At 33.9% G+C, this 12,378-nt stretch overlaps 2 protein-coding genes across 2 annotated transcripts in view; one reads left to right on the top strand and one right to left on the bottom strand.

The window, feature by feature from the left end:
• LOC100374801 (transformation/transcription domain-associated protein) overlaps nucleotides 1-3,471 on the top strand; it is a 68,488-nt gene extending 65,017 nt beyond the window's left edge. The window contains exon 76 of the mRNA XM_085501111.1: nucleotides 2,217-3,471. Coding sequence (XP_085357237.1) covers nucleotides 2,217-2,326 — 110 coding nt within the window. The 3' untranslated portion in view covers nucleotides 2,327-3,471. The remainder of the gene's footprint in view (nucleotides 1-2,216) is intronic.
• Nucleotides 3,472-8,870: 5,399 nt separating this feature from the next.
• LOC100374953 (uncharacterized) overlaps nucleotides 8,871-12,378 on the bottom strand; it is a 44,118-nt gene continuing 40,610 nt past the window's right edge. Inside the window, exons 2-3 of the mRNA XM_006824041.3 lie at nucleotides 10,800-10,862; nucleotides 8,871-9,303 (exon numbers count right to left, since the gene is read on the bottom strand). Of these exons, the coding sequence (XP_006824104.1) occupies nucleotides 9,115-9,303; nucleotides 10,800-10,862 (252 nt within the window). The 3' untranslated portion in view covers nucleotides 8,871-9,114. The remainder of the gene's footprint in view (nucleotides 9,304-10,799; nucleotides 10,863-12,378) is intronic.

Below are 12,378 nucleotides of genomic sequence, written 5' to 3' on the forward strand. Positions count from 1 at the left end.
GCGAGTTGTTATGCTTTACTAGCTTTTGTCTGCTATTATGACTTTGAAATTTTTCTTATTACTTATTTGGGTAATTGTGCTTCAAGCAAGTGATCTGGGTTTAGTGATTAAGTCCAAAATAGCATCATTTTTCTCATTGTTTGACTATTATGGGTTTATTCATGCCATAAGGATGTAAAAAGATGCGATATAAAATTGCAATTTTTCAAGAAACAATATTTTGAAATGCTATTGAAACACTGCATTTTAAATTTATATTTGTTTCGTTGTGAAAGTATTTCGTAAAATTTTGTTTCAGTTGTATATTAACATTATTATAATTTCAAACAACTAATATTCAGTGATTTTCTAGTGTGATGATAATTTTCATTATATTCAATGATAATTCTTCTCCTGTGATGCAATGTATATTTGCTCAGTGACACGCTCAGTAGTGCCAACCCTGAATTCATCTCCCACAATGCAATACACATATGCTCAGTGACACGCTCAGTAGTGCCAACCCTGAATTCATCTCCCACAATGCAATACACATATGCTCAGTGACACGCTCAGTAGTGCCAACCCTGAATTTATCTCCCATAATGCAATACACATACAAATATGCTCAGTGACACGCTCAGTAGTGCCAACCTTGAATTTATCTCCCACAATGCAATACACATATGCTCAGTAACACGCTCACTCGGGCCAACCCTGAATTTATCTCCCACAGTGCAATACACATATTCTCAGTAACACGCTCACTTGGGCCAACCCTCAATTTATCTCCCACAATGCAATACACATATTCTCAGTAGTGCCAACCTTGAATTTATCTCCCACAATGCAATACACATATGCTCAGTGACACGCTCAGTCGTGCCAACCTTGAATTTATCTCCCACAATGCAATACACATATGCTCAGTAGTGCCAACCCTGAATTTATTTCTCACAATGCAATACACATATGCTCAGTAGTGCCAACCTTGAATTTATCTCCCACAATGCAATACACATATGCTCAGTAACACGCTCAGTAGTGCCAACCCTGAATTTATTTCTCACAATGCAATACACATATGCTCAGTAGTGCCAACCTTGAATTTATCTCCCACAATACAATACGCATATGCTCAGTGACACGCTCAGTAGTGCCAACTCTGAATTTATCTCCCACAATACAATACGCATATGCTCAGTAAAAAACTTGGTAGTGCCAACCTTGAATTTATCTCCCACAATGCAATACACATATGCTTAGTAGTGCCAACCTTGAATTTGTCCCAAAATGGTACATATGTACTTGGAAATAGCAATCTGTTTGAAAAGGTCTTATTTGTTCAATGTGATACTGCTGGTTTTGAAGAAAAACCATGGCATTTTGAACAGATTGTAAAATAAATTTTCTTGCTCATTACTTTTCAAAGCTAGAGGGAAATACAGTCCAACATTTGATTTACAGATATTCCATACAGTATTTTCTGTATTGGCATACCTGAAGTAGTGCATGTTGCCACAAAATGCAACTAAACCTTTATTGCTCAACACAATGTAATACACTCGAGCTGAAAATCTTGCTTCAGCTTTATCAGCTTACTGTGGCCGTGAATTTGTTTCACACACTTTAACGGCAATATCCTCAGGGAATTAGCTGACCATACAGCTGTGTTGCGAGCAGTGTTGCTTTCAGGAAGCTAGTAAATTATTAGATTTGGAGGCAATACAGCTGTATGGTCAACCAATTCCCCCAGAGGATATTTCCAACCAATTGAGAGCCAGCCAATTATCTGATGATACTGCTGGCAAGGTGCAAATGTTTTATTTTTTAGCAATATCTTCACTTCATGTGTATTTGTACCATTCTAATTTCCACTACTATAATTATATACATGAGTAATATGCACAACGAAAATTTGAACTAATTCGCATCAGTATTTCTCATGTAATAGACAACAGATTCTATGTCAATACTTTACCCATAATCCTTTGCTTGAGAATCAAGATGGCTGACTACATAATAATGATATAAAGTCGAATATCTCGAGAATGAAAAGTGATATAAAAAAACTGTAAATTGCATTCCCCTACATTTGTGGACCTTTTTCTTCAGTGGTCACTATGTTGCTTAGATTGATGTTTCCTTTAAAGCATGATGAAAATATGTTTACATTCAGATATACATGTAAAAATTAAAAGCAAGAATCAATTTTTATTTGCTTTTTATTTCTGTAGATCTTGCACAATTTGAAGGCGGTGACAGTAAAGTTAGTACATTGGTGGCAGCAGCAAATAGTCCTGATAACTTGTGTCGGATGGATCCAGCCTGGCACCCATGGTTGTAGTATGGCGTTAAACAACTTTCGTCACTCAAAATGCTCTGCATATGGTGGATAGATATTTTGCGTGCATGCAAGAATGAATTTTCATCAAATTGGACTGATCAAAACAATGCAGTAGCTTGTTACATATTTTTTTTAAATATTGTACATATGTGGAAAGCTAAATTTCAGCAATCTGCTTTTATTTGGTTGAAATTAGAATCCACGCATTCCATAAACAGAATATTAAATGTTTTATTTTTCAAATTAAAGTGTGTATCTACAATCATTTAGTAATGTTTATTTTTTTGATAGAGAGACAGATGGCAATGTTTGAAGTTCATCCACTCGTGCGTGTTGTGATTAAAAGCCAGTGTAACATTATTAGAAAATAAATTTTCGTTCAAAGTGGATTGTGCCACTTTTGTCTCCATATTTTTCACAAATAAGCGTTCTATTCAACAATTATTTTGTAGATTTATCCAGATTTCATAGTGTTATATAAAGAATTCAATAGAATCTGCCCAAATAACAATTTTCATGCAAACTGAAATGTGCAGTTGAAAATTTCCTATTTATTCTGAAACCATTTTTTGCCAGATAGGCACTGTAGGAAAGTATTCTTTTGTTAAAAACGCAGTGTGTAACATTTTCTTTCAGCTTAATTTATTTTACTGCCTTATAGCATGATTTTTTTCTGAAATGTATTTAAAGTTGACAAGCAAAGATTTGTTAAGGGTGCAGATTTTCTTTTTTTTGATGTGCAACTTCTCATTTACAACAACCAAGTACTGATATATTACTAAAATGAGTGTTGCGTTTTACAAGCTATTTTTCATGGTCATTCTGAGAGTTATTATGAACACAGGGTTTGTATATGTTTGCGTTTGAATGCAAAGGAGTATGATTGAACTGGAATTTGCATCACTTTGTCAGCAGTAGCATTATGTATTAATTTCCAATGTGTTTTATCAAAAAATGTTCTTATGCTGATGTGATTACCTATGTCATGTTCATATGAAAAAAATGTAATGGTCTTCAAAAATCAATTAATCGTTGTGATAAAGACCATTTCTACTTTGTACTTTATTTAATTACACAATTAAAATGATAAGAAATCATGTCACATGTTCTAGAAATTTGAATAAAAAAACAAATTCTTTCATATATACAGTTGGCTGGTTGTTGTTGTAAAATTGACAATTCTAATGTGTAATCACACATGTAGCAGTACTAAGTGATAATAAGCATGGCGTCAGTCAGTGTGAATAACAATAAAAATATAACATACCTACTGCTATGCATCAAAAATTAGAATGAATGACTTTATGCTAGATATGAGAATGACATTCTAATTCAGGGTACTAACTGGTATGTTCAGTTTCTGCTTGGCACCTTTGGTAGAGATGTGCAAGGCAGTGGTACACTCCTACACTGTGTACAACAACATTGGCAGATCTCATAATCGTTCTATAACAGCTCGGCCATAAACCCAATATGCAATTATTGTAAACATTGAATCATAATACAAGTATGGGTAATGTAATTGTATTTGCTTTAAAATTAGAAGTACTTGTCACAAACAAGTTTAGTGAATTCAGACCAAATTACAAGATTTGCTTCAACTGTTAGTACACTGTTGTACAGCTGAAAATTCATAAAAAGTACATTTCCTGAGCTATTCTGGGCCTGTACAATTAACTGCAAAAAGTTAAAATTAAAAGTTATTGTGGTTGATTAACTACTGTATGTATTCAAGCAACACATACTGTTGGCTGGCTTTAGCAGTTAACCGTTAAACTCTGGGAAGGACAATAACAGATAAACTGTAAAATATTTATTTTTTTCTTTCACTTAGTGTTGTGTGAATTGTTTGCATGATGAATTTGCTATAAAAATTCTATCCGATTTTTTTCCTGTGCAAAATATTTTTTTCCCCCAATTCTGCCATTAAACTTTCTAATATTCAACCTCTTATTGACACACTTGCATGATCATTTCCAACCAATCAGTGAATGGAATTTTACATTAATGTCAGACACATTCGTTGATCAGCATACCTATACCTGACCTAAAATCGCATACATTCTAGTCTTACCTTTTCACCACTAGTTCCCAGTTTTCAAATAGTACCGTTTATAGTCTGCACTTTTCTTCCAAAGATTGGGATAAAAATGGCCAAATTTACTCAAATTTTGTCTGTTGGCTAAAAATTAAGGTTCATTTCCAGAAATATTGAAAAATATAAAAAAAGTGCATAACAATTTTGGGCAAGAAAGACTGGTGGTGAAAAGGTTAAGGTGATGGAAATTAAAACAAAGACACTACTAATACCATTGGATTTTATTAATAAAAATCTGTGGTCGACATTACCACTCACCGTAATGTTGCATCAGTAAAACAAATCAATACAGTCAGATGCAGGAACAACAAGTCAGCACAACATGGGCTAGTCAAAACAGTAATACTGTAGAATACTTTATTTTCACTGAAAAAGGCTTTTTGGGCATTTTGTATGGAATTTATTTTCACTGATTTTTGATGAGTTTAATGTGAAATATAGGATTTTATTTTCACGGAATCATCCCTTCAGCGAAAATAGCAAAAATAAATTCCAAGCGAAAATAAAGTATTCTACAGTATTATCCAGTTAATATTTGCTTCTAATGGAATGTTATATAATTAACAATACACATGTCCAAGTATATTACAAACTAACTATACACTTTTTAATTCTTAGAAAACAGTAATCTGGTGTGCAATAATAGTTTCGCAAGATAATACATTTGTTAATTTCTGTACAATGGAATTTCGTCACAGTACATTCCCTGAAACAATAAACATCGCATCACTTTGTCAAAAATAAACTTATTTATAAACTATGCATAAACAAACTTGCTCAAAATTTAATTGTTAAAACTGTGCAGTTACCGCACACCTACATATCCAAGTGATTTGGGTAATGTCAAGTTTAAAATATTGTGCGCAACTAATATTTGACACAGGTTTAGAATACTGACAAAACCTTAAAACTTGAACAAAGTTAGTTTAATAGTGATTGTACCAACAGACAGAAAATGAAGGTTGATGTGATCCTGTACAGCCTGAGCACAAACTTTCTGGTATTCTTGCAGAGAGCATTTTACAAGTTTAATCTATTAATACCTGTATCTACCACCTGAATTTGTATTCAATGCCACTACAGTGGATCATTTAGTAATGATTGCATACATCATTATCTCAAAACATGACAAGCATATTTAAAATATGATGCTTAATACTTTGTTTAAACTTTGTTTAAAGATTCAGCAATAAATATACTGGTTTTACAGTATATGCCATTCAGTCACAATACATCTGTAAATGAATTATTTAACTACCTTGGGCTTGCAATGTACAACAAATTAGCATCTAAAATCCCATGATACATTGCAACCAGGAAAAATATTCTAAATTTAATGTGACAAAGGGTTATTGTAAACTATTTTAATTGCACGTGTGACAAAGATTAGTGAATATCACAAGTTAGGGGAAAAAACAACAAAATTCTATAGCAGTATACATATCATTTGAGATCTTTTTAAAACAACCAACACTCATACAGCTATTATTTTTTGAATACTGAAGACAGCAACAGGCACTGAATATTATTCTCGTTTTCAACTTTCTGTTTTAATTATTACAGCGAGGGATGGCTAATTGCAACGGGTTTAATTAAAAAACATTCAATACCATCTAAAGTACATGCAAGTCTCTAAATTAATAATACACATGCATGAGCATAATAAACTTCTGCATATTTTATGTTTCAAGATGGGATTGGATCATTCAAAAAATAGAACAGCCAATCACATAACTCTACTTGTAACTGTCATTGTCCTGTACTGAATATGATTAGCATAAATTATAATCATAAATTAATGACAATGCAGCATGCAATTATGCAATAGTTTTATACAATAGTCTCAATATTATTTTAATTAATATCTGCACTGTTGGTGTAAAATTATATACAAATAATTTGTTGTTCTAAAAACATATAAAATAATGTGAATGTTCACACTTGGCCTTCAGTTTTACAAACCTCATGAAACTCCATAATAGCTAAACAAGACTGTTTAAATAAGCACACGTATGGAAGCAAATGTCAGATGATTTTTAGTGGTACAATGTAATTAGACTTAATTTGCATTTATTTTGAGAGATCAAGATATTTGTGGAATTTAGTTTCCAGGAAGTGTCAATGAAAAGTCTCTGTATTTTCTATACCTTCAGTAACAGTTACATGTATATCTATAATGCTAAAATATTAACTGTTTTTTTTTCTGGTCAAATTTATGTAATTTCCCATATTGCTTTATAATTTTGGATGAAAAAAACATACTTCTGGCATTTTTTGTAGAAAATGTGATGACTTTAGTTCTCAAAGTATCTTCTTGGAAAGACAAAATGTTCTTGTCTGTCAAGTCAGCAATGTGTGAGACAGTGGCAACCATAATGTGAGCTTATTTTTTGTACTTAAGTAGTTTTGCCAAAATGTTATATAATCCCTGTCACATACCCATGCTTTATTCGTGATTGATTGATTGATTGATATAGTGTAGTTGTGATTAGTTGATATAGTGCAGTAGTTGTGATTGGTTGATATAGTGCAGTACCTAGTTGTGATTGGTTGATGTAGTGTAGTAGTTGTGATGGATTGATATAAGGTAGTAGGTATGATTGGTTGATACAGTGAAGTAGTTGTTATTGGTTGATGTAGTGTAGTAGTTGTGATTGATTGATATAGTGCAGTAGTTGTGATTGGTTGAGATAAGGTAGTAGGTGTGATTGGTTGATAAAGTGCAGCAGTTATGGTTGGTTGATAAAGTGCAGTGGTTGTGATTGGTTGATGTAGTGTAGTAGTTGTGATGGATTGATATAGTGCAGTAGTTGTGACTGGTTGATACAAGGTAGTAGGTATGATTGGTTGATACAGTGAAGTAGTTGTGATTGGTTGATGTAGTGTAGTAGTTGGAATTGATTGATATAGTGCAGTAGTTGTGATTGGTTGATATAAGGTAGTAGGTGTGATTGGTTGATAAAGTGCAGTGGTTGTGATTGGTTTATATAGTGCAGTACCTAGTTGTGATTGGTTGATATAGTGCAGTAGTTGTGGTTGGTTGATAAAGTGCAGTTGTTGTAATTGGTTTATATAGTGCAGTAGTTGTGATTGGTTGATAGTGTCCAACAAGCTGTGATTTTGTCAATCACACACTAAACAACCAGATCACTCCATTATGGAAAAAAAAAACATGTACACTAATGTACATTCAGTTGTTGCCTTCTATTTAAAGATAAAGTGCAGAAAATGCTAATATTTTACCAGAAAACCAATCAATTGTACAACTATACATTTTTGCTACAATGAATTTGAAAAGCATGCTTAAATGGCAGGGATTGCAATTTCTGTATAAAAGTAAGTACATTACAGTAAGTACATAAAATAGTGTTTAATAAGTCAATTTGGTCTTTGTGGAAAGATACAAAACAAGTCTCCATACACTTTAAAGTTAAAAACACCTGACAGAGAGGGTTGGTCAGTACATAAGACATACAGAGAGTCTGTCTGTACATGGTACAGACAGAGAATCGGTCAGTACATGGACAGACAGAAAGCCTGTCAAGTACATGGACAGACAAAAGGTCGGCCGGTCGGTCAGTCAGTCAGTCAGTCAGTAGGTCAGACGGTCGCCGGTACATGGAACGGTCAGAGGGTCGGTCGATACAAGAGACAGACAAAAAGCTGTTTGTTACATGCAAGTAATGTTATCAATAAACAACTAAGTTACATGAAATGTCATCGTCATGGTAACCACGAAGTGATAATTTCTAGAGGTGGAACCATTCTCATTGTGGAGATGGATTGGGTACAACATGCACAGACATTCATTGAAAACAAATATATTAATAAATAAATAAATAAATAAATAAATAACTGAATAAATAATAAATAGACATTAAAGTTGTGTTGTCAACAAAATTCAGTCTGAAGTATTTGAAATGTCAAGTAATATATGTACTTACAGTAAATGCAGCAGCAGCTATGACTTTCATTGTTGATACAATTCACAAATACAGTAACTTTCAGATTTTGATATTACTGGTAGTCAAGTTACTCAAAATTGAAAGAGCTTTGAACTAAGTCTTGTTGACAATACAACTTTATGATGAAGCAAAAAACAGTGAGACAATGCTTGTTTAGGTATGTTTTCTAATATATACACTGACCATGTCTTTGGAAGCTTTCAATATTCACTGCTCTACATGGTATAGATTTCTACTGGATGCTCTTCACAAGCAAACACTGATCTAAACCATTACATCACATAAGGTCAATCAATTCAGTTTCATAGAGGTCTTTGGAAATTACTGCTAAGGTAATTTGTGAATAAATTGCTTATTGCTATATTAGGGTCACAGACCAAATATTATAGAAACATGATGTTACCGGTACATTACATGGATTCCAGAGTTAATACATGAAACTCTATGGGAAAGGTATAACATAATCCATTCAATCAGAAAATTTCTTCAGTTTTTTGGACACTCAATAATGAAACAATGTTTTTCAAATTAAAAAGGGGGGATACTTATTTCTTTCACTAATTTTCTCCACGCTAATTACATCAACAATGAGACATGTTTTTCCATGAAATCTCTTGTGCGTCTACGGGAAACTATTGATCAACCTTTTGTGAACTATTTTTCCACACAAAACATTCATCGTATATACATCGAGCGATCAAATCATACTAGTCATTTTGTTTTGTTTACAAAACTGGAAGACCAACTGACTGCTTCAATTTCAGTATTCTAGAGCGACAGATCACACATCTCAATGGTAGCATCTTTTGAGTGACTGCAACTTGTATTGTCTTCACAAAACACTTCCTACACACCACTTTGTGACCACAAGGGTATGTGTGCATGGTTGCCTTGGCACTGATGCATACAACACACTGAAAAAAGAACACATCACGTTTTGAGTGACACTGATAACAATATGCAGATATTTATGTTAGTAAAGTAAAGTTGGATTACAGTGTAATGCGCCTCAAAAATCAAGAGCTATGCGGTGAGGGTGCAGCAAAAGCTAGCCCGGCAAGCAGGATGGCGCAGTGAAAAACTAGCCTTGAATTTGCGTGGGTGCGTCGAATTTGCATAGGTGTGCCAGATTAAAAGAGGCCAGCCCATTCAAAAGCGTGCACCATGGTGTTAGCAGGTCGGCGTGCTGCTTTTCTAAAGAAAGTTTATTTTTTTCACTATTTAAACTTTGTGAAGTAATGCAGCTCTTGGGAAATGCGTGGACTCTAAAATTAAGGTCCTTGGGATAAATTACGTGACTAGTACTCTAGTAGAGCGTGTACAGTACACGAGCGTACATACGCTTACGTACAGTACAGTCCAAAAATAAGTTCAAGTTGGCCATCAGCTTGCGTTGTCTTTTTGTAATGCTGTATTACAGTACATGTATAGTCTCAACTCCAAAGGCTCTGAACTGGTTTTGCCTCTCCATTAAAAACTTATAATTTTTAAAGTGGATATTTTTGTCATCAATAATGTCATAATGTGATGATTTGGGGCTACGGTGTAAGTTTAGTTATTTGAATAATGATATTTCAACATTGTTTGGAACATCTCGTACGGACTTGCACTCAGTTTCAGGCTGAGCAGTTGAGTAATAAACATCTTAGTTAAAAGTGCTTCTCTCCAGTGTGTGATTCTCCTACTGGATTTGGTGACCAATACTCACTTGGTTCACTCAACTGTGAGAAGTCAGTTCTCAGTTTACACATATTCACCTACATGTATGTTACTAATATGTAACTATAAAGTTTACTATTCCTGCAATAACTGTATTAACTACTGTGGACTTTCCATATGAATAACAGAATGTAGCTCAGTTCAGAGATTTCATTAGCATTTTTGTGTAGCAAGTCACTATGAGAAAATAAACAAGCAGCCTGTCGGCTGAGATAGCTCTGCTGCTAGCAATGCACATTTCAATTAAAGAACAGAAGATATCATTAGAAACAAGAAGTCGAAAATATCACGTTTTACCAAAAATAACAAAATATTCACCAAAATTAGAGAATTGAAGATATCATCATGAAATGAAGAAATCTAAGAGAGGTCTACCCAAGGTACATATACACCAAGTATCAAAGCATTCAAGCTTGTAGTTGTCAAGAAGAAGTCGAAAAAGTAAAACATTGACATGGACGAAGACGACGGACAGCGACTGACAATCACTCATATGATAAGCTCCGCTCGACAAAGTTGACAGTGGAGCTAGTAAATATATTCTGTACACAAATAGAATCCCTTTTTCTACTTAACTGGTGTCCCTATCTGATATTCAGGGTCTGGGAAGCAAAATATGGGCTTTATTACGCAATCCTTACAGCACACAAATTATGTATTGTAGTGAGATTATTCAGAGATAGCATCTTACCTCATCATCATCAGTTGTGGATTTTTCAACATCATACCTTTCTAATTTCTGTAATAATTTCTCCTGTAATGAATTAAGAAAAAAATATGTATTAAAAGTTATGACACATGTATATTTGTTTATCAGCTGTTACATAATCCTAAGTGAAAAGAAATACAGTTTTATTTGTTGTACGTGACACCATAATCATACAATTAATCATTTAAGCAGCAGAATGTCAAATGTTGTCTCTAATGTTGATCCATTTCGGTGATTACAATGTTACAAAACTGATAACAATTGGAACAAATAACAGTTAGAAACATATTACAGAATTCTGAACAGTTGAGACAACTTTTTTGGTCAGTTGTAATGACTGTAAAATAGATTTTACAAAAGACTTGTTAAATACATGATTGAAAATAAATATTCTCAGTGTTAAAGCACTGATGTTGATGCACGGGCAGTGATAACTGGGTCATCACACTCAATCAGTATACTTACTAGTTTTCTATAAAGTGTGTTAAGTTTAAACAAAGCCACAAGAAATGATGTTGATTTAATAGTTTTATGTCATACATGATCATTGATTTGAAAAAAGTTGATGATTGATTAGGATTGATTTTTTTGGAATATTTTGACAGCTGTGATAGTGCTCATGACATTAATTAATAGGGTTGAACATTAATACAATATAGTAAACCAATAAGTCACAAGCTTCTACTGGCTCTGACCTAGTCCTAGAGAGACCATTTTTTGTAATTTGAGCAATGAATTTGCTGATGAAGTGCACAAGACTCGCAGATAGCATAAAAATATTATGAGTAATATGTCTGGACGCAGTGATATAAGGCACATGCAATTATCTGGGATGAGCCTTAGTATAGTAACTGGATACATTATTAAGACATATGGGAAGTGCCAATATCGGTGGAACTATATCAACTGGAGAGAGTTGTAGATGGTATAGTAAATTATCTAGATGGATATGTGGCTAAATACCATTGCAAATGACATGTACATTATCTAGACAGGATAAGTTATGATTTTGGGCACAATACTAATACATATGAAAAGTCCATGCACAGGATGGGACATGTGACTGAACACAGTACTAAGACATATGGGAAGTGCCAATATAGAGAGAGAATGGTAGAAAGAATGGTAGATGGCATAGTCATTTATCTGGACAGGATGGGCCATGTGACTGAACACAGTACTAAGATATGGAAAGTGCCAATATAGAGAGAGAATGGTAGATAGAATGGTAGATGGCATAGTCATTTATCTGGACAGGATGGGCCATGTGACTGAACACAGTACTTAGACATATTGGAAGTGCCAATATAGAGAGAGAATGGTAGAAAGAATGGTAGATGGCATAGTCATTTATCTGGACAGGGTGGGACATGTGACTGAACACAATACTAAGACATATGGGAAGTGCCAATATAGAGAGAGAATGGTAGATAGAATGGTAGATGGCATAGTCATTTATCTGGACAGGGTGGGACATGTGACTGAACACAATACTAAGACATATGGGAAGTGCCAATATAGAGAGAGAATGGTAGATAGAATGGTAGATGGCATAGTCATT

This window comes from Saccoglossus kowalevskii, chromosome 7, assembly GCF_978046115.1.
Source record: "Saccoglossus kowalevskii chromosome 7, keSacKowa6.1, whole genome shotgun sequence".
NCBI classification, from domain to species: domain Eukaryota; kingdom Metazoa; phylum Hemichordata; class Enteropneusta; family Harrimaniidae; genus Saccoglossus; species Saccoglossus kowalevskii.